This window comes from Eulemur rufifrons, chromosome 17 (assembly GCF_041146395.1).
Source record: "Eulemur rufifrons isolate Redbay chromosome 17, OSU_ERuf_1, whole genome shotgun sequence".
Lineage (NCBI taxonomy): Eukaryota > Metazoa > Chordata > Mammalia > Primates > Lemuridae > Eulemur > Eulemur rufifrons.
The window spans coordinates 81,883,486-81,909,272 of NC_090999.1; the positions used below are offsets into that span (position 1 = coordinate 81,883,486).

The 25,787-nt window shown below is 35.2% G+C and overlaps 1 protein-coding gene across 9 annotated transcripts in view; it reads left to right on the forward strand.

Moving 5' to 3' along the window:
* AP3S1 (adaptor related protein complex 3 subunit sigma 1) overlaps window positions 1-25,787 on the forward strand; it is a 70,463-nt gene that overhangs the window by 1,048 nt on the left and 43,628 nt on the right. For 8 of the 9 annotated variants that reach the window (XR_011235925.1, XM_069492097.1, XM_069492095.1 and 5 more), the window contains exon 2: window positions 22,464-22,555. The exons of the other annotated variant lie outside the window; for it this stretch is intronic. Coding sequence is in view for 7 of the 8 variants with exons in the window: in XM_069492097.1 (XP_069348198.1) it covers window positions 22,464-22,555 (92 nt within the window). In the remaining variant the exon portion in view is untranslated. The remainder of the gene's footprint in view (window positions 1-22,463; window positions 22,556-25,787) is intronic. 9 annotated transcript variants of the gene reach the window in all.

Genomic DNA, 25,787 nt, shown 5'->3' on the forward strand with positions numbered 1-25,787 from the left:
AGAATTACTCCTTCACCAACACCTCTTCATTGCCCCTTCCCACCACTCTGACCAATCTCTAGTAGCCACCATTCTATTCACTACTTCCTTGCGATCAATCTTTTTTTTTTTTTTAGGTCCCATATTTGAGTGTGAAAATGAAATATTTGTCTTTCTGTGCCTGGTTTATTTCTCTTAAAATAACGTCCTCCAGATCTATCCATGTTTCTGCAAATAAAACAGAGGGTAACTTCAGATGTCTCTTTATTAAGGAGAAAGATAAGTGAGGACCTAATATTTTTATCGGGCTTTTTACCTACTGGCTGTAAATTATTTACTGTCTAAATAACTGGCCACGTTTGTAGTTGACCGATTAGAACTGTGATTCTATACCTGAAAGTTAAGACTTCAGCTTCTGGTTTGGCATTTTTCTATGCAAGGGAATTTTCCCCAATTTGTAGTTTTTCCTTACACTTATGAAGAATGGTAATATTTGTAAAACTCTTCTTTTAGAAGTGTAAATATTGTTTAATATTGGTAAGTGCAGAAGGCTTTAAGATAGTAAATATAAGTAGTTTATTGATGATTGAAAAAGATGATTTATGTGCTTATCTAAGGGCGAAATTCACCAGCAGGTAAAACATGTAAAACTGGGTTCCCAGTGGCAAGATTAATGTGAGATATAACTGTTGTGTTGTAGTGGGGCATTTTGCTTATGGCCAGAAATGAACTTCCAATTCAGTTTTGAAATTGTGCCAAGGCTAACGCTTTTAAGCATATGAGTCCCAGATGGAAATCATTCTTGCCATTAAAAATTAAATGTGAAAATGTCAGTTTGCCTAAAATGATAATGCAATCTGTGGAGGTGTTAGTTGAAGTGAGAAATCTTGAGCTTATTTTTCATTTCCCTAAGTTGTTTTGCTTTTGCTAGCAATAAAGAATATTTTCTACTTTTCCTGTGTGGTTTTAATTTAGTTTAACTCAAATACTAATGATCTGTTTAAGAATTCTACATCCTTCTTTAATCCAGTATACAATTGTAATTTACCCTTGTGAGTGAAAAAAATGCCATTAATTTTACATTGTACCCCTTTGCTTAAAATGTAGTACTAGGCTTTATTGAGAGAATTTGTCTTTTAACCATTTTACCAGTGCTATTCATTTGCAGTGTAGTAAAGGTATGTTGCGATAATGAAATAGAATTCAAAAATTTATTTTTCTGTATCTAAACTTAATAATTAAGCAATATTCAAAATAATAGGTTTCTTGGCTCATCTATAATATCAATATAACCACTCCTAGTGTAGAATTTAACTACCTGCAGAAAAATGAATTTAATGTGTAAATCCAGAAATATATCTTTCTCTTGTCCAACAGTGGAAACAGAAATATTCTTTCCCTTCATTCAGTAGGTAGCAGTGAAGGTTAATATGGGAAGAGTCAGTTCTGACAGCAGTGGCAGCTCTGGTGGCATTTTTGGCCACTGCATGAGTGACAGTACTCCTGGGGACAGGGAGCTAGGAGGTATAAAAAGAAGAATCTGGTGGTCACCGACCATGTAGAAGTGGGTTGCCAGAAGCTGTTTCCATGTATTAGTCTTTTGTAAGTTGGATTTTGCTGTGTGTATATTTTTGTCTTTCAGGAATAATTTAAGATAATTTATTTATATATTTGCTTCCTCCATTAGACCATAACCTGTTTGAGGGCAGATATTTTTTCCATTTGTTTATTTCTTCAGTCAGTTTGTCAACAGATATTTATTTCATGCCTACCATGTGCAGGCACTGTTTTAAAATCTGGAGATAAACATAACTTCTGCTCTTGCGGGAGGGAGGAGCATAGACAGAGCTAATAAGAAGTAACCCATATTACAGCATGCCGGATAGTAATGAATGCTGTGGGAGAAATAAGGCAAGAAAGAGTGATAGGGTGTGTGAGGATGAGAATTTAAAATAGAGTAGTCAGGTAAGTTCTCACTGGGAAGGTGGCATTTGAGCAGAGACTTGAAGGAGGTAAGAAAGCCAGCCTTGCAGATACCTGGGGAAGAGCAATCCAGGCTGTGAAACAGGCCTTGGGTATCGGGTTTTAGATTTATTTGTATCACCCCCAGAAGTCAACACTGAGTCTCGAACTTTCAGTAAATCTTTGCTAAATGCATTCATTTAGAATATGCTAGCTTGAAATAGAGTTTGGATTAGAATTGACTTCCTGAATTTACTTCCAACTCTTAAAATTTAGTCCTTCATGAAATAAAGGTTTTAAAAACCCATGCATTTAGCACAAAAGTAGTGGTGGAATAGCTATTACTTCAACTGTTTCTAAGTTGAAAGAAGTCTCTAAGAAATACATATCCAGTAAGACAGTTGTGAGTTTAATTTATTAAGCAATATCTAGGGGTGTGACTAGACTCAAACCATACCCTGACAGGATGCTGAGGTTTGAGTCTAACAGTAATGGTTTAACATTGAGTGGTTTGAAAACTGTTTAACCATTTGCCAACAAATTTCCCCCCTGCACCGGATTTTCATTCCCCATTTATCCTCCCTCATGATATAACACCGTATGCGTTCATCTCTACCCTGTAACAGTGCAGATTTCCATTTCATACTGTAATAGACTTTTAGATTTGATTGTGCCTCCAAGCTGTTATGTGTGAGACATATGAAGTCACACACCTGTTTTGCTAAACTGAAGTTTTAGTTCATTCCGCTAGAGTCAGACATTAAGAATTCAAGGGTGGGCTCAATGCATCCCCTTTTGTTTTTGCCTTCTGTATCCTTGGGCTATGACTGCCTAAGTTCAAATGTTTTTCTTGGTTTCTCTTTTTAAATTGATGCTTAGCCACAGCTACTTGGCAACAATAACCTTTAGTCTTTTAATATTTGCCTGACAATATGTTTGTGTATTACTGTAAATGACTGAGACTTACATTTTTATAAACCAGATATATTTATACATAGCTATCAAACAAGAAAAAGTAACAACCTTGGATTACGATTGCTGTGCTATTAATGTATCATAGCGTATCCACTGGTGAATTACTTTAATAAGGTAGTTTTTCTTTTATATGAATTATCTTAGTTCCCACAGGTATAAAAGATTGTGTTTGTATATGCATGCGGGAAAATTTTCAAGCTGTAATATACATGAGTTGCCTCAATTTTCTTATAAACTGTATCTGATTGTTAACCAAATGTAGACATTCCTAGGAGGAACTCTTAAGATTGTTCTTTCCTTTTTTTCCATAAACAATAGAGTGTTACAGGTATGTATAACTCTTTTTTCTTTTTTAAAAATCCTTGGGAAAGATGCATCCATGTTTACTGATGACTTTTTTTAGTGACTTTTAAGACAATGTAGCAGATGGGATTGTTAAATTTATTTCTGTGACCAAGATATAATTATCAACAGTTCTGAGTATTAAGGTGTTAACACATACTAACACATAGTGTTTCAGCTTTTCTGTTAAGAAGAAAATTCCAGATGATTTTGTTTCCTTCCATATTGGTTAGAATGCTTTTGTCTACATAAATTTGGTTTTATGTAGCCCGACTCAAATGCTTAAAAGGAACTATGTTAGGGTACATAGTAGGAAGTGCAGAGTAGTAGACAGATTCCAAAATTATTTGATTCAGCAGATCAGTGACTTCATCATAGATCTAGTTTCTCTTTGTCTGCTTTACTCTTCACAAAATTACTATTCTCCAAAGGCTGATTTTTTCCTTGAAATCAGTGGTCATCAGTTCAATTCACAAAGAGAGGTGATCTGTTCCTGCAGTCCTGGAATATGTCTTTTCTTCAGTCTGGTTAGACCTACCCAAGACTAATAATAGCTTACCCTAATCAGAATCCAGCCTTAGAGCTGAAGATGAGGGTAGAAACAGGAATAAAACTGATACTCTGGGCCAGGTGTGGTGGCTCACACCTGTAATCCTAGCACTCTGGGAGGCTGAGGCGGGCGGATCATTTGAGCTCAGGAGTTCGAGACCAGCCTGAGCAAGAGCGAGACCCCCGTCTCTACTAAAAAAAAAAGAAAGAAATTATATGGACAGCTAAAAATATATATAGAAAATTTAGCCAGGCATGGTGGTGCGTGCCTGTAGCCCCAACTACTTGGGAGGCTGAGGCAGAAGGATTGCCTGAGCCCAGGAGTTTGAGGTTGCTGTGGGCTAGGCTGAAACCACGGCACTCTAGCCAGGGCAACAGAGTGAGACTCTGTCTCAAAATAAATAAATAAATAGATAAAACTGATACTCTGTTGGAAAGATGGAAGAGAGGAGTAGATGTTAGGCAGGCAAACAAGGGGCTACTATTTCGTCTTTTAAAAATTTTATTATTAAGGTATAGTTGACAAATAAAAATTGTACATATTTAGAGCATACAACGTGATGTTTTTGTATATGTATACATTGTGAAATGAGTAAATCAAGCTAATTAACATATCACCATTATTCCCTCTTTATTAACTTTCAATAGATATAATTTTTTTCTCTCTATAATTTTGGATTGCTTCTGAGGTGATTAATAAAAGGAGTGGTTCGTTGTAATATGCAGTCCTGAACATGTGCCACAATAGATCTTAATTCAAGATATTTCTTATATCAAAGGATCGTTGAAAAACTCAAATTCTAATACAGTCACAAGTTTTGTGTGGAATATGCCTAAAGATTTGCTTCTTAAAAATTAAGATTAAACCTGTTGAGCTTTAAGTTGTACAGAGGAAATAAACTGTTCAAAATTACAGTGATTTTTGGTTTTGGGGGGAGATGTTATAAATAGAACAGTATTATAGGTCATTCTATGGTTTTTCTAAACAGGAAGAAGGCCTACATAAAGTGGCTATATTATATTCTTTTGCAAAGTTTTTGATTGTTAAATTATTTATTGTTTTAAATTTTAAATAAGTTTCTTTTTTGTGATTATGAGGAAAATATTTAAGTATTAATATCACTAAGGTCATCCTTGATTCCACCATACTCAGATAATTATTGACATTTAGTATGTTTCCCCCGTCTTTATTTTTCCTTCCAGAATGTCCCAAAGAAGAGTATGTACCTTTTAGACATTAATAACACAAAATGAATGCTTTGAAGCTGTGGTGGATTGATTTATCAAGCATTTATGGCTTTATGATAAAGGTTAATGTCTGGCCACTCTGTTGTTAAAATTTTTAAAAATACATTATTATATGTCAGTAGCACATTAATAATTTGCATATATATTTTTTTCTTTATATATGACTTTTCTACAAAATTGAACTTACATATGTAACCTGAGCGTATCAGGGTCCTTCTCTCTTCTCACTTCAAAGGGAAAGCTTTGCTAATTTTTGTTAGAAAAGTCAGGGTTCATTCTTGTCTTTATCACTTAAGAGTCTTCTTTGTGCTTGTGGATTATGGATTTCTTCACTCCTGCTGATAATCCAAGGTGATTCTGAGTTGTGGACCACCTAGAGGACCAGTCCCCTTCCAGCCTCTTCCTATCTCAAACTCTCACACTAGGCTAAATTATACTTTCTTTCCTCACCCATTCTGTACTGTTGGCTTTCCCTTCTCAGATCCTTTGAACTATAGATAAACAACTTTCTTTCCTGAAGGACCAGGCAACTCTTGGAAGGGTAATGCAGTGTAAGGGGAATAAAGGCCAATTCTAGCTAACAGGTGTTTTCTTAAGACTCTAAGAGGAGGAGGCACTTTTAAATTTAGTGCTATAAGAAGAGGAGTAGCCTTTCTGGATACTACCTGACTTGTTTCTCTGTTGCACTCTTCTGTCTTTCCCTGCCCATATTCCTTCAACAAGTACGTATTTTTTGTTTGTGTGGCCCTGTTAGACGCAGCAGTAATACAGCGATGAGGAAGACAGATGTCACCCCTGCCCTATGAGTTTACAATCTAGTAATAGGAGATAGAAAATAAACAAATTGTGTAAGATATGATTAGTCTACGAAGAAAAATGAAACAACGTAAGAGGATAAAGAGGGATGGGAGAGTGACAGTATTAGATAGGATCAGGGAAAGCCTCTTTCAGGACCTGACATTTGAGAGGAGAGCTGAATGAGATAACGGAGAGTTATGACAAAAGCAGAGGAAAGAATGTTTTAGGCAGAAAGAGGTTCACAGTCTCTCAAATGGTGTGTTCAGGAATAACAGGACGACAAGCTGAGTGATCGCAGGAAGGAGTGGCAGGAGATGAGATTAAAGAGAACAACAGGACCAGATCATGCCTATGTGCCACATCATGCCCCTTCTTCACGTTTCAGTCTTATGACATCAACCTCCACATGCTCTCCACAAAAGGAGATATTTCTTCTTGAATCCTACATGTATTTTGTACAGTTGAATAATGCCTCTTGAGAAGAGCCAGTGATACTCTCCTCTGCTCAGTTATTTTTTTTTCTCTATCCAGTTATCATTTAGACTCTGGAGAGGTGGGGTGCCAGCGTGAATGAAAGCGAAAGTGAGTGCTTCAAAGCCAAGTGTGGTGCCTGTAATTCCAGCACTTTGGGAGGCTGAGGCAAGAGGATTGCTTGAGTCCAGGAGTTTGAGTCTGCATTGAGCTATGATCGTGCCTTTGCACTTCAGCCTGGGTAACAGTGCAAGACTCTGTCTCTTTAAAAAAAAAAAAGAAAAAAAAAAAAGAGTGCTCCAATTCTGTGCCGTCTATCTACCAATGAGACCTGTGATCACCCTGGTTCCATGTCCTAAGTCTCCTGTAAAGTAACACAACTCAAGAAGAAAAGCATTTATTTTTCCTAGCTTATTGTCTTAATTGTATGTGAATAGAGTTTATGTGAAGCCCACTAGACCTACGGTCCCCAACCCCTGAGCCGTGGACTGCTACAGGTCCATGGCCTGTTAGGAACTGGCAGGCAAGCAAGCAAAGCTTCCTCTGTCTTTATAGCCGCTCCCTGTCGCTTGCACCACCGCCTGAGCTCTGCCTCCTGCCAGATCAGCAATGGCATTAGATTCTCATAGTAGCACAAACCCTACTGTAAACTGCGCATGCGAGGGATCTAGGTTGCACGCTCCTTATGTGAATCTAATGCCTGATGATCTGAGGTGGAGCTGAGGTGGTGATGCTAGCGCTGGGGAATGGCTGAAAATACAGATTATCATTAGCATTTATATTAGCGATTATATTAGATGTTTGCACAATAAATGTAATGCACTTGAATCGTCCTGAAACCATCTCCCCCACCATCCCCCATCCCGTAGAAAAATTGTCTTGTGAAATTGGTCCCTGGTGCCAAAAAGGTTGGGGACCACTGCACTAGACCCACCTATGTTGTGCTGAGAAGCATTTATATCTTTCCTGCCTTGCTTGAGCCTGGTGTAATTACAAGAATCGCTTGCTGTCATTCATTCTTTTCTTTGTTACCCAGGAGGAAAAGGCTCTTTTTCAATATTCCAGACACATTGAATTGTTTCAGTTCCTGGGTGCTAAGTGGGGAAAGAGTGCCTGTTCATCATACTCCCTTTGTATCCTGTTATTTCCTGTCATTTTAATATATCTTAGTACAATATGAAAAGGTTATAAATTTTTTTATTGTAGTAAAATATGTATAACATAAAATTTACCATTTTAACTATTAAGTGTACAGTTCTGTGGCATTAAGTCTATCACTTTCTTGTGCCAGCGTCACTGCCATCCGTCTCCAGAACTTTTCATCTTACCCAACAGAAACTTTGTATACATTAAACACTAACTCTCCATCCTCCCCTTCTCCTAACCACAGGCAACCACCATTCTGCTTTCTGTCTCTGTGAATTTGACTGCTCTAGGAACCTCATATAAGAGGAATCATGGAATATTTGTCCTTCTCTGACTGGGTTATTTCACTTAGCATAATGTCTTCAAAATTCACCCATGTTGTAGTATGTGCCAAAATTTCCTTCCTTGTTGAGGCTGAATAATATTCCATTGTATTTATGTAAATATCATATTGTTTATCCATTCGTCAGTGGACACTTGGGTTGTTTCCACTCTTTGGCTATTGTGAATAATGCTGCTATGAGCATAGATGTACAAATATCTGTTCAAGTTCCCGCTTTTATTTTTAGATACATACCTGGAAGTGGAATTGCTAGATCATATTGTAATTCTATGTTTAATTTTTTTTTTTTGAAGAATTGCCATACCGTTTTTCCATAGTGGCTGTGCCATTTTACATTCCCTTTGCATTTCTTTAATGACTAGTGATGTTGTGCATCTTGTGCTTATTGGCCATTTGTATATCTTTGGAAAAATGTCTATTTGAGTCCTTTGCCCTTTTTTTTAATCCAGTTGTGTGTTTTTTGTTGTTGTTGAGTTGTGGAATTTTTTTTAATGTATTCTGAAAAAGTATCATATTGGTTATGTGATTTGCAAATATTTTCTCCCATTACATGGGTTGCCTTTAATTTTGATGAGGTTTAACATAACTGTTTTTTCTTTTGTTGCCTGTGTGTTTAGTGTCATATCCAGAAATTCATTTTTTAATATTTAATTGTATAGTATGCCATAATTTAACCAGTATTTTACTGTGGACTTTTATTTTGAATAAGGTTTTCTTGATGAAGATTAAATAAGAAAATACTTATAAAATTTGACACGTAATAAGGACTCAATAATTGTTACCTAAATTAACAATAAATTACTTATATCATTACTACTACTTGCTATTTCCTATCCCTTATTGGAAGATCATGTAGCCAAGGAACTACAGAACATTCTAGATTGTTCTCCGATACTCTTTGTATTTCCTTAGAATGAATTGTCTCTTATTTTTCTTCTCAAAGGCCCCAGTGTTTAAATTATGTGGGCCCTGTTTTGGAATGTACTTCCTTCTTATTATAAAATTCAAAGTCCTCTAAGACTTTTCCAGAGAAGAGTTCCGTAAGAAGACTCTTTTGGGAGAAAATGTAGTTATGAAACTTGCCCTGGCTTTTTCTTCTTAAGAATTAATCTTTTTAAAAACATCTTTATTGGCTGGGCATGGTGGCTCACGCCTGTAATCCTAGCACTTTGGGAGGCTAAGGGGCGAGGATTGCTTGAGCCCAGGAGTTCAAGACCAGCCTGAGCAACATAGTGAGACTGTGTCTCTACAGAAAAATACGAAATTTAGCCAGGCATGGTGGTGCACACCTGCAGTCCCAGCCACTCATGAAGCTGAGGCAGGAGGATCACTTGAGTCCAAGAGTTTGAGGTTGCAGTGAACTGTGATGATGCCACTGCCCTCTAGTCCAGGCAACAGAGCAAGACCCTGAATCAAAAAAAAATATTTATTAAGATATAATGTACATACTATAAGATTCACCCATTTAAAGTATGCAATTCAGTGGTTTTTAAAAATTATATCACCACAATCTAAGTTTAGAACATTTTCATAAAACCATGTGAAACCTAGTATCCATTAGTGGTTAATCTCCAAAGCCCACTCCCTCCAGCCCCTAGCAACCACTAATCTATTTTCTGTTCCTATAGATTTGTCTATTCTGGACATTCTGTATAAATGGAATTATGAAGCAGTCTTTTTGTTTTTTTGTTTTGTTTTTTAATAGTTTTAGATTTATAGAAAAATATTATCGTCTTTTGTGATGGGCTTCTGTCACTTAGCATAATGCTTTCCAGATTCATCCATGTTGTAGTATATATCAGTACTTCATTACTTTTTATGGCCAAATACTATTCCAGTATGGGGGTGTGTGTGTGTAGATAGATAGATAGATATACACACACACAAACGCACCATTAGTTTGTTTATTCATTTATCAGTTGATGCACATTTGGGTTGTTTCCACTTTTATGCTACTATGAATAATGCTGTTAAGAACATTTATATACAAATTTTTGTGTAAACATATGTTCTCATTTCTCTTGAGTACATAACTAGGAGTAGAATTGCTAGATCATATGGCAACAATATGTTTAATTGTTTGAGGAACTGCCAGACTGTATTCCAAGTGACTGTACCATTTTACTTTCCCACCAGCAATGTCTGAGGGTCCCAGTTTCTCCACATCTTCACCAACTCTTGGTATTGTCATTTTGATTCTGGCCATCCTGGTGGATGTCAGGTGGTGGTATCTCATGATTTTGATTTGCATTTTCCTAATCATAGATGATGAACATTTTCTTTCATGTGATTATTGGACATTTGCATACCTTTTTTGAAGAAATGTCTATTGAAATCCTTCACCCATTTTTAAGTTGGGTTATTTGTCTTTTTGTTATTGAGTTGTAAGGGTTCTTTATATATTCTGGATGCAAGTCTCTTATTAGATAGATGATTTGCAAATATTTCCTCCTGTTCCATGGGTTGTCTTTTTACTTTCTTGCTGATCTTACTTGCAACACAATGGTTTCAAGTTTTGTTGCTGTGCTTTTGGTGTCATATCTAAAAAAGCTTTGCTTAATCCAAGGTCATAAAATAAAACATATATTTTTTCCAGGAGTTTAGTAGCTTTAGTTCTTACATGTAGGTCTATGATTCATTTTTAGTTAATTTTGTATTTAGTGTGAGGTAGGGATCCAACTTCAATCTTTTACTTGTGGATATCTAGTTGTTCTAGCACCATTTGTGGAAGATTATTCTTTCCCCATTGAATTGCCTTTGTACTTTACCCCAATTTTTTCTCCCAAGTTTTATCTTGCTCTTGGAGTTCTCAGACCTTTCAGCTGCTACCATGCTTCAGATTCCCTTTAAATATTTCAAACTCTGTTACCATCTCAGCTTTTTGTTATTTAAATAAAATAATATGCTCTTTGCCATTGAAACTGGGAAACAGCTCAGTGTGTGTCTTAGTTCATTTTTTGCTGCTATAGTAGAATACCTGAGACTGGGTGATTTGTAATGAACAGAAATTTATTTAATTTACGGTTCTGGAGGGTGGGCAGTCCAATATCAAGGCACAGGTCTGGCAAGAGCCTTCTTTCTGTGTTATCTCATGGCAAAAGAGTGGAAGCGCAAAGAGATTGAGAGAGAGGTGTATGAGAAAGGGGGTTGGAAGAAAGCAAGAGAGGGCCAAACTTGTTTTTAAAATGAACCCACTCCTGCAATAATGACATTAATCCATTCCTGAGGACATTCAAATCAAAGCAGTATGGTAGATGATGGTTTAGGATGTTAATAATAGCTGCCATTTATTTAGCACTTCCTTTATAGTGCTAAGGATTTTTTATACATTATAAGAGAAAATACCAGAGGATTCTTTTCTAAAGAAATTTAATGAAATATATTGGGGAGTGCTAATAACATTACTGTTGTAGGTATCCTGGTCCCTTTTTGTTTGGGATTTAAGTATACCCCCATCCTGATTGCTGGTTCTTTGTCCAGTCAGGCTAAAGGGAGGCCTGCCCACATACACTGAGTCTCTAGCCAGACTTCTCACTTGGGAGAGCCTGGCAAAAAAGCATACTGACTGAATTTTCTTTGCTGAGGCCTTCTCTTTTTCTTGATTCCTAAATGTTGGAGTACTCTGAGGCTTAGTCCTCAGACTTCTCTTTCTTTCAATACAAAATAAACTAATTCTTATTCTTCATATGAGTAATATTCCCTTATTTTTCTGATCCACACTTTTGTCCAAATTTTTTCTTCTTCCTAGAATGTCATGCATCTTCATATTTCCAATTCTCTGTATTTTTTAATTCTACCTATTCTTAAGGTCCTCCCTCAATGTCTGCTCAAAATCATTGTTCCCCTTATACTTCTTTTTTTTTTAAATAAAATTTTTAATATTTGTTTATTTTTACTTTATTTTTAGAGACAGAGTCTTGCAAGTTATGTTGCCCAGGCTAGCCTCGAACTCCTGGGCTCAAGCAATCCTTCTGCCTCAGCATCTGGGGTAGCCGGGATTACAGGCATGTGCCACCACACGCCTGGCTCCCCTTAACTTTTTATAGTATATTATTTGTAGTGCTCTTATGTCAGAAATTGTCCTTTTTTATTATAAAGATTTCTATTTCGAAATAGAAAAAGGCAAAATACAAAACCTTAATAAAAATTTAAAATAATTATGTCTATACTTTGTCTTTTTTTTTTTTTTTTTTTAAAGAGGGAGGCTTTTGCAGTATTGCCCAGGCTGGAATGCAGCTATTCATAGGTGCAATCATTGCACAGTATAGCCTCTAACCCCTGGCCTGTAGCAATCCTCCTGTCTCAGCCTCCTGAGTAGCTGGGACTACAGGCAGGCACCACTACACCCAACTTATATTTTGTTTCTTGTATGATATCATAAGCTTTGAGAAAAGGATTTATTTCTCTTTTATCGTGGTAATCTTCTATATTTTTATATCCATCAGTGTGAATGAATGTATTTTAAGAAAAAATTTCTTAAATATTTTTAAGAATGATGAGGTTAATGACATATTTTTTGTTTAATTAGAGGGAAGTTTTATTTTAAAGTTGGCTTTTATGACATATACATAAGGACAGGAGGGGAACATAGGCAAAGAGAAAGTTTTATTAGTAGATTTCTGAATTTTTTAAGTTTGTTTTTATTTTTCATTAATGCATTAGGAAGTATTTAAAATAATAAAAGTCATTGCCTTTATGTAATTCTAGTTGTCTTTAGACTGATGTAATCTAGGGGTTGTGACCAACTGAAATGTATCTTTTTGACTTCCTTTATGAAACTATAGTGTTAGGAAATCCGATCAACCTGAATCAAGTTCTGGGCTCCTTTATGAGAGATGTTAAGTTAAATAGATTGTTAAGGAAAGGGCAATGGTCTAATGTTCGCAAACTTGATTTATTTAATCTTAGCTCAGACTTTGGATGTTTGATTAAAAATTTAAGGCATTCTTTCCCACATTAATTGTCTTTTTGTCTTCTTAATAATTTATATTTAATTGACAAATAATTATGTGTATTTATGAGGTACAGTGTCATGTTTTGATCTATGTCTACATTATGGAAAGAATCAGTCAAGCTGATTAACATGTCTATCACCTCACTAATTTATTTGGCGGTGAGGATGTTAAAAAAATGTTCATTTAGAAGTTTTGAAAAATATAATACATTGTTATTAACTGTGGTCACCATGCAATGCAATAGATGGCTAAAAGTATTTCTCAGGTCTAGCTGAAACTTTGTACCATTTGATCTACATCTTCCCTTTCTCCAGCTCTCCCCCTACTCCTCCACCCCCAGCCCCTGGTAATTACCTATGTTGATTTTCTTAGTTGAGTACTGCTAGCATTCTGAGAAGATTCCAAGTGGCGGTCGTAAAGTTCCTATGAGAAATTTTTTTCATTGCCAAAATAATGAAACATAAAGTTTAGCATATTTGACCTGTTTGTTGATAAACAATAATATAATGCAGAAAGATAACTTTCCTCAAAAGAAAACCCCCTATAAGATCTTTACACTATCATTAGAATTCTAGAGCTTATTTGACAGATCAGGCCTAGAGGTAGATACTTAAAAATAAGTTAGTGATAATGCATGCTTATTATGTGCCAGGTATTCTGAGAGCTTTATGTATATGAACTCAATCTTCATAACAACTCCATTAAGCACAGAGAGGTTGCGTCACTTTCCGAAGTCACACAGTTAATAAAGAGTACATGCAGGAATAAACCCATACAGTCTGAGTGCAGATTCTATGCTGTGCTCTCTCCCATCTTTATTTTTAGTTACTTTATCCAAGTTATATATACACACTGGTTAAAGAATCTAATAGTTCTTTATGATTTATTATGAAAAATAACATTCCCTCATTTCTCCCTTCCCACAGGTAACTACTTTTAGCTGATTATTTTGGTATTTGCATACATGTATACAAATAACATGCTTGTTTTGCTGCCTGAGTTTTTACTGGTAGACATGATCTATTAACTTCTGCTGAAAATGATAATTGAGCTCTCTTCTCTAATTTTGGTTAGATCAGTATTCTGTGTTTACGTTTATTTATTATTATATGTAAACACTATCCTCGGCTAAAACATGTTGTAAATAGTGCTTAGTTTATTCTTTTCCTGACATTTTATTTTATTGGAAGATGATAATTACCTTTTCCTTTGATCTAATTTTTATTTATCACTAATTTGCATCTTCTCCAGTTGGCTAAATCATATGCATCTTTTATCAGTTTCATATTCCTAAAGAAATCTCTTCTGGAATCTTTTGACCAGGACCAATTTGGACCAGTTGTGTGGCAGTCATGCTGGGATCTTTACTGTCTTAGGGATTCCTTTTACTTGTTTCCTGTGTTGGATCTCTTCTTGCTTGATTTTTTTTGTTTGTTTGTTTGTTTGTTTGTTTGTATATTACCTTACGATAGTGGAGCCAGTAACATCCTCCAGTAACTTCTTGAGAAAATGTCGTGGGAGATAGATTTTTTTGAGACCTTGCATGCCTAAAAAGATTTATTATAACTTTCCATTGACTGCATATAGAATTTTAGGTTGGAAATAATTTTTCCTCAGAATTTTTATTGTATTGCTCCATTACCTTTTGGTTTCCAGTGTTGCTATCAAAAAATCTGAAGCAATTCTGATTACTTATTTTTTGTGTATGATCTGTTTTTATGTTCTAGTTTGTAGACTCCTATTTGTTTGCAGAGTTTCTAAAGTTTCACAGACCCTTACCATGGATGGCATTTTCATTAATTGTGCAAGGTACTTGATGGACCCTTTTTATTCTGGGAACTCTTGTTCTTTCTACTGGAGACATTTCTCAGTTTTCTGTTTTCTTTTTGAATCTCCTTTTTTTTTAGTATTTCTTTGGACTGTTTCTTATCCTTTCTCTTCTGTTTTCTGTCTGTTTGCCCTTTGGCTCTATTTCCTGGATATTTTCTTAACTTTATTTTTCAGTTTTTCTCCTGAATTCTGAAATTTCTCCTCGTATTTTTAATTTCCATGAGCTCCCTTTTTATTTCTCAATTTTACTGTTTTATAGTATGCTGTTGTTGTTTCATAGTTGCATTATCTATTTTTACCACTCTGATATTGATGATGTATATTTTTTAATTTTCTTCTCCTTGCTTGGTTTGACTTGTTTTTCCCCCTATTTGACGTTAGAGTTGTCTTCAGAAGTCCAGTAATGCTTGGTTTACTGCTACTCCTATCTAAGGATAGTGTACTGAAACCTGATTGGAAGTTCTGAGTCCATGATTAGAGGTTGTCTCTGTGATCTTTACTTGAGGAGATCAGGCTAGGCAGTTAGGTAGTGTAAGAATTTCATTTGCTCTAACCACAATCCCCCAAGTCTTCATGGCTTAACACAATAAAGGTTTATTTCTCAGTCACATAAAGTCCAGGGTTTGTGTTCTTGATCGGCTAGAACCTTCCGTGTGAGCATTTGTTTATCATTCCTGAGAAGGCATCAAAGGAACTTCTGTATCTAGCTTGTGTGAAAGATTGTGCGGGAATTTTTATGAGTGAGGCTTGGACGGTAGGTATATTTTTAACAACCTGCTCATCTGGGAGGAAAAAGCTCTAATTTGTAGCATTTGCTGATCTCCATGGTATAAATATATCCCATCATGACCAAGTTCAGGCTACTGGTATGCTGTCACTGAATGCAGAATTGGGAAGAGACACGGCCAGTAGGCTTTTGTGCCAGCGCTGGCATACTACCAATCATGTTACATTGGCCAGAACTAAGCTGTATGACTCTACCTAAATTCAAAGGAGAATGGAAAATGTAGTCTAATTGTGTGTGCTCATGTTGATGAGATTAGGAACACCCAGATAATCTGGGATAATTTCCCCATTTTAAGGTCCTGAATTTAATCACATCTTTGAAGGCTTTTTGTTATGTTAAGAGCACATATTTACAGGTTCCAGGGATTAGAGTGTTGTCCTTTTTGGTGAGCCTACCATAATACCTCTTGCTCGCCAAAGATCTTCCATGTTATCTCTCTCTAAGAATAAGCGGTTGGTCCGAGTGCAGTGGTGTTTACAACTAATTGATCACAACCAGTTACAGATTCCTTTGTTCCTTCTCCACTCCCACTGCTCCACTTGACCAGCCTTAAAAAAAAAAAAAAAAAAAAAAGAATAAGCCTACAGACTTTTCTTGGGGATGAGTGAGGGAATTTAGTGATCCTTCTGCTTTTTAAACAGACTTTTAGTCAGCTCTTATTTTACATTCTTCTCTTGATCCTCACTTTCAGAAGTAGCTAAAAGCACCAATTCCTAAGGCTTTGGCTGTTTTGTGATACTGATTGAGTTGGTTCTTGGACTTTCCTCTCAACCAATTTACGATTAAATTTTCAAAGGTCTGTTCAATATTTTACCACTCATTCAGCCACTTTCAAAATTTTGTTGTTCTTATCTTCCTTTCCCATTCTCCTCATCCTTATGGGTTTATACTTTTTTTTTTTTTTAAAGCCCTTTAATATTGTCTTAGTTGGGATGTGGGTAGGCAGCAAAAGTAGATACATGTTTAATTTACCATCTTAATTAGAACAGAACTCATTATTTTAACTCCTGCACCATGGTGCCTTAACTTTATTGCCTCTTTTGTGTAAGGTTATGCAGATATTAGGTAATATAAATGGATTTGGGTCCTATCTTCTAGATTACAAATTTACTTATTCAGTACATTTTTATTGGCTACTCTATGCCAGCCGCTTTGCTAGCATTTCAATTACAAAGTTCAGATTGTGGTGTTAGAATTCAGACATATACAAAGAAAATTGGAGCACAATGTTGTAAGCATATAATAGGAATAGAAACAGTACCAAGGAAGCATGGAGAAAGAGGGAACTAATTTTTCTTGACAAAGTCAGAAAAGACTTCATAGAAGTTAAAATGTTTGAGCTGTATCACAGTGAGGGCTGTGTCATTACTAGAGAATGGAGGAAAGCGTTCTAAGACAGAAGTGGGAAAATATGAAGGGAGTGAATGGTGAGAGAAGTTCAGTGTGGCTGGAGCAAGGTAATAGAGGGGAGAAGAAATAGATGATGAAACTTCAGAGGTAGGTCTGGATTAGATTTTGGAGGATGTTTTATGGCATGGTGTAGATAGTTTGTGTTTTTGGTCAGATGGAAACTAGAGATCTTTAAGGAAGGAAATAACAAATCTTACACATCTTTGCTTAAATTTATTCCTAAATATTACTGTTTAAAAAAAATTCTTGGGTTTTTCTTTTTGAATTATATTGTAAATGGGATTGTTTTCTTGATTTTTTTTGATTGTTTATTGCTAGTGTATAGAAATACAGTGGATTTTTTGTGTTCTAACTTTGTATCTTTCAACTTTACTGAATTTGTTTATTAGCTCTAACAGGTTTTTTGTAGATTTTTTTAGAGTTTTTTGGGGAGTATAAGATCATGTCATCTATGAAAAGAGATTGTTTTATATCTGCCTTTCTAATTTGGATGCCTGTTTGGGTTTTTTTTAAAAAAACATGCTTGTAATTATTGATTTTTTTCACCTAATTATAGTGTGGTTAGAGAATATAATTTTTATGAAATTAATCCTTTGAAATTTATTAATCATTCCTTTGATTTTCTTAATAGTTTCATTTTTACTGACTATACTTGTATTATTAAATAATGTATTATTTAGTTTTAAATGTCTTTGAATTTTATATTAATGGAATGATTAATATAAATTAATATATATTATAAATTATATATAAGTATATAATATAAAATTTATAAAAATATGAATATATAATATAAATTATAATTCTATAGACTGAATTATAGCCCTTCAAAATTCCTGTGTTGAAGCCCAACTCCCAGTTTGATGGTATTTGGAGATAGAACCTTTGGGAAGTTATTAGGTTTAAATGAGGTCATGAGGGTGGGACCCTCTTCATGGGATTCGTGTGCCCTTTTAAGAAGGGACACTGTAGGGCTTGCATTTGCCTCTCACCCTGCCGTGTGAGGACAGAGTGAGAAGGTGGTGATCTATGAGACAGGAGGAGAGCCCTCGCCAGAAACAACCATTCTGGCACCTTAATCTTGAACTTACAGCCTCCAGAACTGTGAGAATATAAATTTCTATTATTTAAGCCACCTAGTATATGGCATTTTGTTACGGCAACCAGAGCCAAGACACCCTCTCTTTTCCACATTAAGTTTTTTGAATATCATCCATATTTAAAGGTGTAATTTGCTTCTTTTCCTTACTTTTTATAGGATTCTATTGTATGAGTATACCATAATTTATCCATTCTGTGATGAGTGAATTTGGGTTGTTTTCAACTTTTTTTGTTGTTACAAATAGTGCTTTTGGAAACATTCTTCTGTGTGTCTTCCAGTGTACAGGTTAAGAGTTTATTATATGCAATTGACCCTTGGGTCCACTTCTATGCATATTTTTTTGATAAATATATTGGAAAATTTTTTGGACATTGTGACAGTTTGAAAAAACTTGCAAACAATTGTGGAACTTGAAAAAATTAAGAAAAACATATGCCATGAATGCATAAAATATATGTAGATACTATCCTATTTTATCATTTACTACCATGAAACATACACAACTCTATTATAAAAAGTTAAAATTTATCCAAAGTTAGACACACAGACTATGCATGATGCCATTTACACTTGAGAGAAATGTAAACAAATGTAAAGATGTACTATTAAGTCCAAACAGCATAAAACTAACAGTAGTACATACTCTACTACTGTAATAATTTTGTAGCTACCTTCCGTTACTATTGTGGTCAGCTCAAGTGTTGCCAGTTTCTGCTTAAAATGCCAGTCATCTCCAAATGAGCAGTTTATCTCTCCAGTAAATCACTTATCACAGTAAAAAGTAATCTCTCGAGGTTCCTGTGTATTTTTTCATCATGTTTAGTGCAATACTGTAAACCTTGAATAACACCATTGGACCCATACAAAGTGCTCCCAAGAAGCAAAGTGATAACATCCCAAGAAGAAGTTGAATTGCTTGATATGTTCCTTAGATTGAGATCTGCAGCTGCGGTTGCCCACCATTTCAAGATGAAGACAGCATAAAGACCATTATAGAAAAAGAAAATCCATGAAGCCGTCATTGCAGCTATGCCTGCAGCTGTGAAAACCTTGCACATTTTGTGAAATACCTTTTTATCTAATATTGAAAATGCAGCTTTTATGTGGGTGCAGGGTTGCTGTAAGAATGGCATACCTTTAGACTAATGTGATTCAAGAAAAAGTGAAGTCATTATATGACAAATTAAGGCAAAGGGAAAGTGAAGGATTTAAAGCTTAGAATTTTATGCCAGCAAAGGATGGTTTGATAATCTTATAAAGTGGCTTGGCTTAAAAAATGTCAAGATAACAGGAGAAGCAGTTTCTGCCAACCAAGAGACAGCAGACAAGTTCCCAGATGTCATTAAGAAAATCATTCAGGAGAAAGGACATCTGCCTGAACAGATTTTTAATAGGGCACAGTGCCCTATTCTGGAAAAAAATAACCTAAAAGGACATTTTTTAGTAAGGAAGATAAGTGAGCACCGGGGTTTAAGGCAGAAAGGGATAGGCCAACTCTATTGTTTTGTGCCTAATGCAGTCAAGTTGATGATCAGGACTACCATTATAAAGCTGCTAATCACCAAGCCAAAAGCTAGGTATCAGCTGCTAGTCTCTTGGTTGTACTAGAAGGCCTGGACAAAAAGAACCCTTTTTTCTGGATTGATTATATTCATGCTTTGTCTCTGAAGTCAGGAAGTATCTTAGCAGTAAAAGATTGCTTTTTAAAATTCTATTGATATTGGACAATGCCCCTTGCAACTCAGAGCCCCATGAATTCAACACTGAAGTCATCAAAGTGATCAACTTGCCTCCAAACATGTCTCTAATTCAGCCTATAGATTGGGGGTCATAAGGATCTTTAAGGCTTGTTACTCCCAGTACTCTATGGAAAGGATTGTCAATACTGTTGAAGAGAACCCTGATAGAACATTGTGAAAGTCTAGAAGGATTGTGATGCCATTATTGTTATAGAAAAAGCCATCAAACTTCAAACAATAAATTCCTGCTGGAGAAGACTGTGCCCAGATGTTGTGCATGACTTCACAGAGTTTATGACAGAGCCAATCAGGGAAATCATGAAAGAGATTGTGGATATGGCAAAAAGAGGAAGAGGGTGAAGGGTTTCAAGATATGGATCTTGGAGAAATTCAAGAGCTTATAGACACAACACCAGGGGGATTAACAGAAGACTGCTTGATGGAGATTAGTGCTTCTGAACCAGTGCCAGACAATGAGGAAGAAAATGTAGAAGAAGCACTGCCAGAAAAGAAAGTGACATTAGCAGAGGGTTCTGATTATTCAAAACCACATTAGACTTCTTTTACAACACTGACCCTTCTGTGATACAGGCACTGAAACTAAAGCAAACTGTAGAAGAAAGATTGGTAATGTATAGAAACATTTTTAGAAAAATGGAAAAGCAAAAAAGACAGAAATTACAGTGTATTTCTGTAAAGTTATACCGAGTGTGCCTGTGTCCACTTCCATCTCCACCTCTTCTGCCTCTGCCACCCCTGAGACAGCAAGACAAACCCCTCCTCTTCCTTCTTCTCAACCTACTTACCTTGAAGCTGACAAGGATGCAGACCTTTATAATGATCCATTTCCACTTAATAGTGAATATATTTTCTCTTCATTATGATTTTCTTAATAACATCTTCTTTTCTCTGGCTTACTTTATTGTAAGAATATAGTATATAATACATATAACATACAAAATATGTGTTGACTATTGATGTTATCTGTAAGGCTTCCAGTCAGCAGTAGGCTATTATTAGTGGTTAAGTTTTGAGAGAGTCAAAAGTTATACGTGATTTTTTTTTTTTTTTTTTTTTTTTGACTGAGGAGTCAGGGTCCCCAACTCCCCACATCACTCAGGGGTCAGATGTTTATGTAATTACCAAAGTTCAGTTGTTTTTGATCTTCAAAAACAGTGGTTTCCTATGGTTTAGAATAGTATATAGGAGTGAAAGTGGTGGTTAATAAAACTTTTCACAAATAATTGTTACCGAACTGAACTTGGGTCTGCTCACCAATTGCAGCAAAGCCAAACACAGACAACCAGGATTTGCAGTGAGTGAAAGAAAGGCATTTATTGCATGGCACCAAGCAAGGAAAATGGGCAGCTAATGCTTAAGACCTGAAACTCCCCTATGGCTTATAAATAAGAGTTTTTAAAGGCAGGGTTACATTTCAGGGAAGCCGAAATTACAGGCAAAATTGTAAACTAATACATAGAGGTTATATATTGGTTTGGCCCCAAAAGGCAGGATATCTTAAAGTGGAGGCTTACAGGTCTTAGGTGGATTCAGAGATTCTTTGATTTGCAATTGGAAATCAAGGTTTTGTCTAAAAACTTGAGATCATCAGAAAGAATGTTAAGGTTTGGCCTGTGATTGACTCTGTAGGTCCTTCAGGAAGAAATTTAGGACGAAGAAGGACAGTCCAAGTTCAGTACTCAGTTACCCCTAATCTGAGGTTCATGTGATAGCAGTTGGCATTTTCAAGCTGGTGAGGGTCCGGGTTTCTGAAACATAACTCAGGAACATATGGTATTATCTTTTAGTTCCTATAGGGAACTAAAATACCTTGTGACTCTGATTTGCTTGGGAGACTACTATCTTCTTGCTTATCAGGTTGCTCATTTATTTCTCAAAGCTAGCTAGGTGTCTGGAATTTCCCTTGAAGAGACTCAAGATTTTTCCTTTTCCTATGCTGGGACTCAGGGGAGGCAGACCCCCGAGAGGGGTCCCTGCTCTATCTTGGTTGTACCGTTTACCCTCCCACTGGTGGGATGAGAGTTTCTGTGGCTTCACATCCTGTCAACATTTGATATTGTAATATTGACACTTTTGCTAATATGCATGTGGAGCTATCTCAATTATATTAATATTTCACTTAATTACTATTGAGGTTTAACATCTTTTCATTTGTTTATGATCATCATATTTCCTTTGTTGTGAAATTCCTGTTTCTGATTTTTCTCAGTTTTCTACTGTGGTGTTTGGGAAGCCAACTTTTACTCTAGGATATGAATTGCTTAGTTGACTTTAATAAATATTTATTGAGTCACTTCTTGGCTTTAAGTCATGCTTATATAAAGACAGGTTCAAGATGAATGGACTGTTACCTCAGTATGCATTTAGAAAATATTAAACTTATTTGGAAGCTCCAAACTTCTGTTTCTTTCTTCCATTCAGATACAGATTAGCTACATGAATTATTTATAACTTTACCTCTCTGTTTCAGTTTACTCATTTGTAAAACAGTGGACTTTATCTAGTTTCCCTTTTATGTAGTTTACCTTTTACTAGTGTATGTAATTCATCTAATACTTTTTCTTATTAGTTTTTGAAACTTAAAAATATGTTACTTTTATTGTAGTGGTAAAATGTAAAGCATTGGTTTGGTTTTTCTTCCATCAGAAAAATGTTGAGTTTTGCTTCTCTAAGGTATAATTTAAGTCAGTTCTCCAAGGACCCCTCTCTTAGAGGGATTTCCCAGACAGATATTACTATCTTTTGTTTTTAGAAATTTAAAAATGCTATTAAACCTACCTAATGTATATGAATTATTCTTTCTCAGAGTGAAGATACACAACAGCAAATCATCAGGGAGACTTTCCATTTGGTATCTAAGAGAGATGAAAATGTTTGTAATTTCCTAGAAGGAGGATTGTAAGTAAAGAATTTTATAGACATTTCTAAGTTTTGACTATATGATTAAAATATATACTGTTTAATCAGTTTATGGTAAAAGCTTTCTAATTTTGATTAATTGGATTAGGTGAATTAATTTCCATCTATGTTAGCTATAAATCTAACTTAAAGAATTTTTTAAAGATATGCAATCTTTTTTTCCCAATTTGTAAGGGCATTTTACATAAAGGCAATATATTCATATAGTAAAAATGGAAACATTACGGGAAAGTATAAAATGTAAAATAAGAATCTTCCAACCTTAGTCCTTCTTCCCAGTTTCTTGTGTATCCATCTAAAAAATTAATTTTGCATTGACTAACATATTAAAGTAAAACCTTAAAAAATTTTACTTATGAGATTATACCATGTATGCTCATTTGTATATTGCTAGTTTTCACTTAATATTTTGAAAAGTTTTGCATATAAACACATCTAGTGCAACCTCATTCTTTTTAAGACTACAGAGTATTCTACAGTGTGAATGTTTATAAAAATTTAGATTTTATATATATATATATTTTTTTTTTTTTTGAGACAGAGTCTCGCTTTGTTGCCCAGGCTAGAGTGAGTGCCGTGGCGTCAGCCTGGCTCACAGCAACCTCAAACTCCTGGGCTTAAGTGATCCTACTGCCTCAGCCTCCCGAGTAGCTGGGACTACAGGCATGCACCACCATGCCCGGCTAATTTTTTTTCTATATATATTTTTGGTTGGCCGGTTAATTTCTTTCTATTTTTAGTAGAGACAGGATCTGGCTCTTGCTCAGGCTGGTCTTGAACTCCTGAACTCAAACAATCCGCCCCCCTCGGCCTCCCAGAGTGCTAGGATTACAGGCGTGAGCCACCGTGCCTGGCCTGTATTTTTTATATTATTGCAAACAAGACTGAAGCCTTTCAAATATATCTGTGTATCTACATACCTATATATGATTCATAATCGATTTTTCTATGTTTAAAATGAATAGATAAGAATTATTTATAATTAGCTTGCCAAATATTATAATTAAATACTTTTACATTAATGGGTTCTATCAAGACAGTTTGCTCTCACACGTTTTCAAAGGTGTTTTCTCCCCTATTTGTATAATTAATATACTTCAGGTATTTCCTCATTGGAAATTCAAGAACTAAACTTTAGCTGAGACTTATTGTGAAAATCACAGATTAGTCATAAAAACCTAGACTTTTCTGTATTTTAATGTGTATGATGCATAGTATGAGAAATAGTTTAGGTAACAGGGAACCCATGATCATAAGTTACTTTTTATCTTGTAGAATGCTTACTTGCATTTTCTTGTATCATGCTGCACTTAAATGTTCAGTGCACACTTATAACTCATAAATTTTTCTATTAACTCAAGGCTCCTTAATTTAATAGTTAAGACAAGTGTACCTGCTTCTATTTTTTTTTTTAATTTTACTTGTACTGATTTAACTTAACTTTGCCATTAATATCACTTTCTCTTATCCCAGCCTCTTAATTTCTTATCTCCTTGGAAACTTGCCACCCAGCACAGTGCATTGCATATAGCAGATGTGCAAGAAGCTGATTGATTTAACTAGGGTAGGGTACTGTTTGAACTAGAAATTATGAATTGAAATTGTGATTGTTCTTTCTAACCTTGCAAAAAGTTGAAAGCAAATATTGTATTAGATGAGGCTACATATCTAGTTTAGTCTAGTTTTGTCACTAACAACCTGGTTTCCTTAGATCACTTAAAGTCCTCAGTGTCCTCCTCTGTAAAATGATATATTTGGACTGAGAAGATTTCTAAAATTCTGTGGTTTATATGCTGTATTGCATTCCATACAAGAATTTCTATCAATATTGTAGTATAGCTTAAAGATAAAATTATATTTTTAAAGGCAAAATATGTACTTGACACACTAATGTCTTTACTTTTTTTAAATAACACTAATGGCCTTTTAGAAACTTACGGTTTTCAGAAGTTTGGTCATCATCCTATAAAGCAAAGCAAAAGAAGAGTTTAAGATAATCATGAAATTGCTGATTCAGGATGAAGTAAATCCGCTATTTGTTTTCTTTTTATCTCTTTTAGGTAACAGTTGCAATCATGGTCTATAAATATAATCTCAGAATCTATAAATTGCATGTACATATTTTTTAATTAAATTTATTTTCTAGAAAAGTATCTAGCATAGTAGGAATTTTTAATTCTTTTCAAAGATCATTTCTACTTTTGCTTAGAGCAGTTGTCCCCAAGCTTTTTGGCACCAGGGACCAGTTTCATGGAAGATAGTTTTTCTGCAGATCTCCTGCTGTGTGGCCTGGGTTCCTGAGTTTCATGGTTTCATGGAAGGTAGGGGCAGCGGGGGCGGAGCACAGGCAATACACCACTGGGTTCAATGGGTTGGGGTTTGGGGACTGCAGTACTAGAAAACATGGAAGTAGTGTATACTTACAGAAATTCTGCACTTGTAAATACAGAAGTTGTTCTGCACTTGTAAGTTTAGTGTTAACTTTTACTGAGTAAGAGAGAGATTCTATTTGAATGTTCAATTAGCTTTGGTTACATTTAGCCTTGATTTTAAATTATTTTACTGCTTGGAGTCTTGAGAAGGTGAACTCATTATTGTCAGCTTAACTGGGAAATAGCTAAACTATGTTTAGAAAAATATAAGATATTTGGTGTGATTCCTCAATTATTATTTTAAAAATGCTGAAATTCCAGTCAATATAAATAAAAGTATTTAATGGAAGAAGTGAGCATCACTTAGCTTAGTTTTCTTGCATTTATATTTCAAAACATAATGTATTTTTGGAGATCTTGATGGTAAATCTGTCCAAAACTTAAGAAATGTCATTATTTTTCCTAGTTGATAATCAGTCTTAAGCTGTGACCTAACAAGTTAAATCTAGTAAGCACTTACAAATGCACTATGATTTAATTTCTGCCTACTTCTGTGACTTCATCGTTTACTATCTTTTCTTGTCCAGTGGCCTTCTTTTTCTTCCTTGAACATGTATACTTTGTTCTTGATGAAATGACCTTTTTATTAGTTGTTACCTTGGCCTGAAATACTCTTATCTAAATTTTTTCATGGCTAGCTCCTTATCATGAGATCTCAGCCAAATGTCCCTCTTTCTTAATAACCAGACTGAAGTATCAAACCCATCAATATAGCATCTTATTTTGATTCTCTACCTAGCACCTTCCACTATCTGATAATTTTCTTATTTATTTATTTA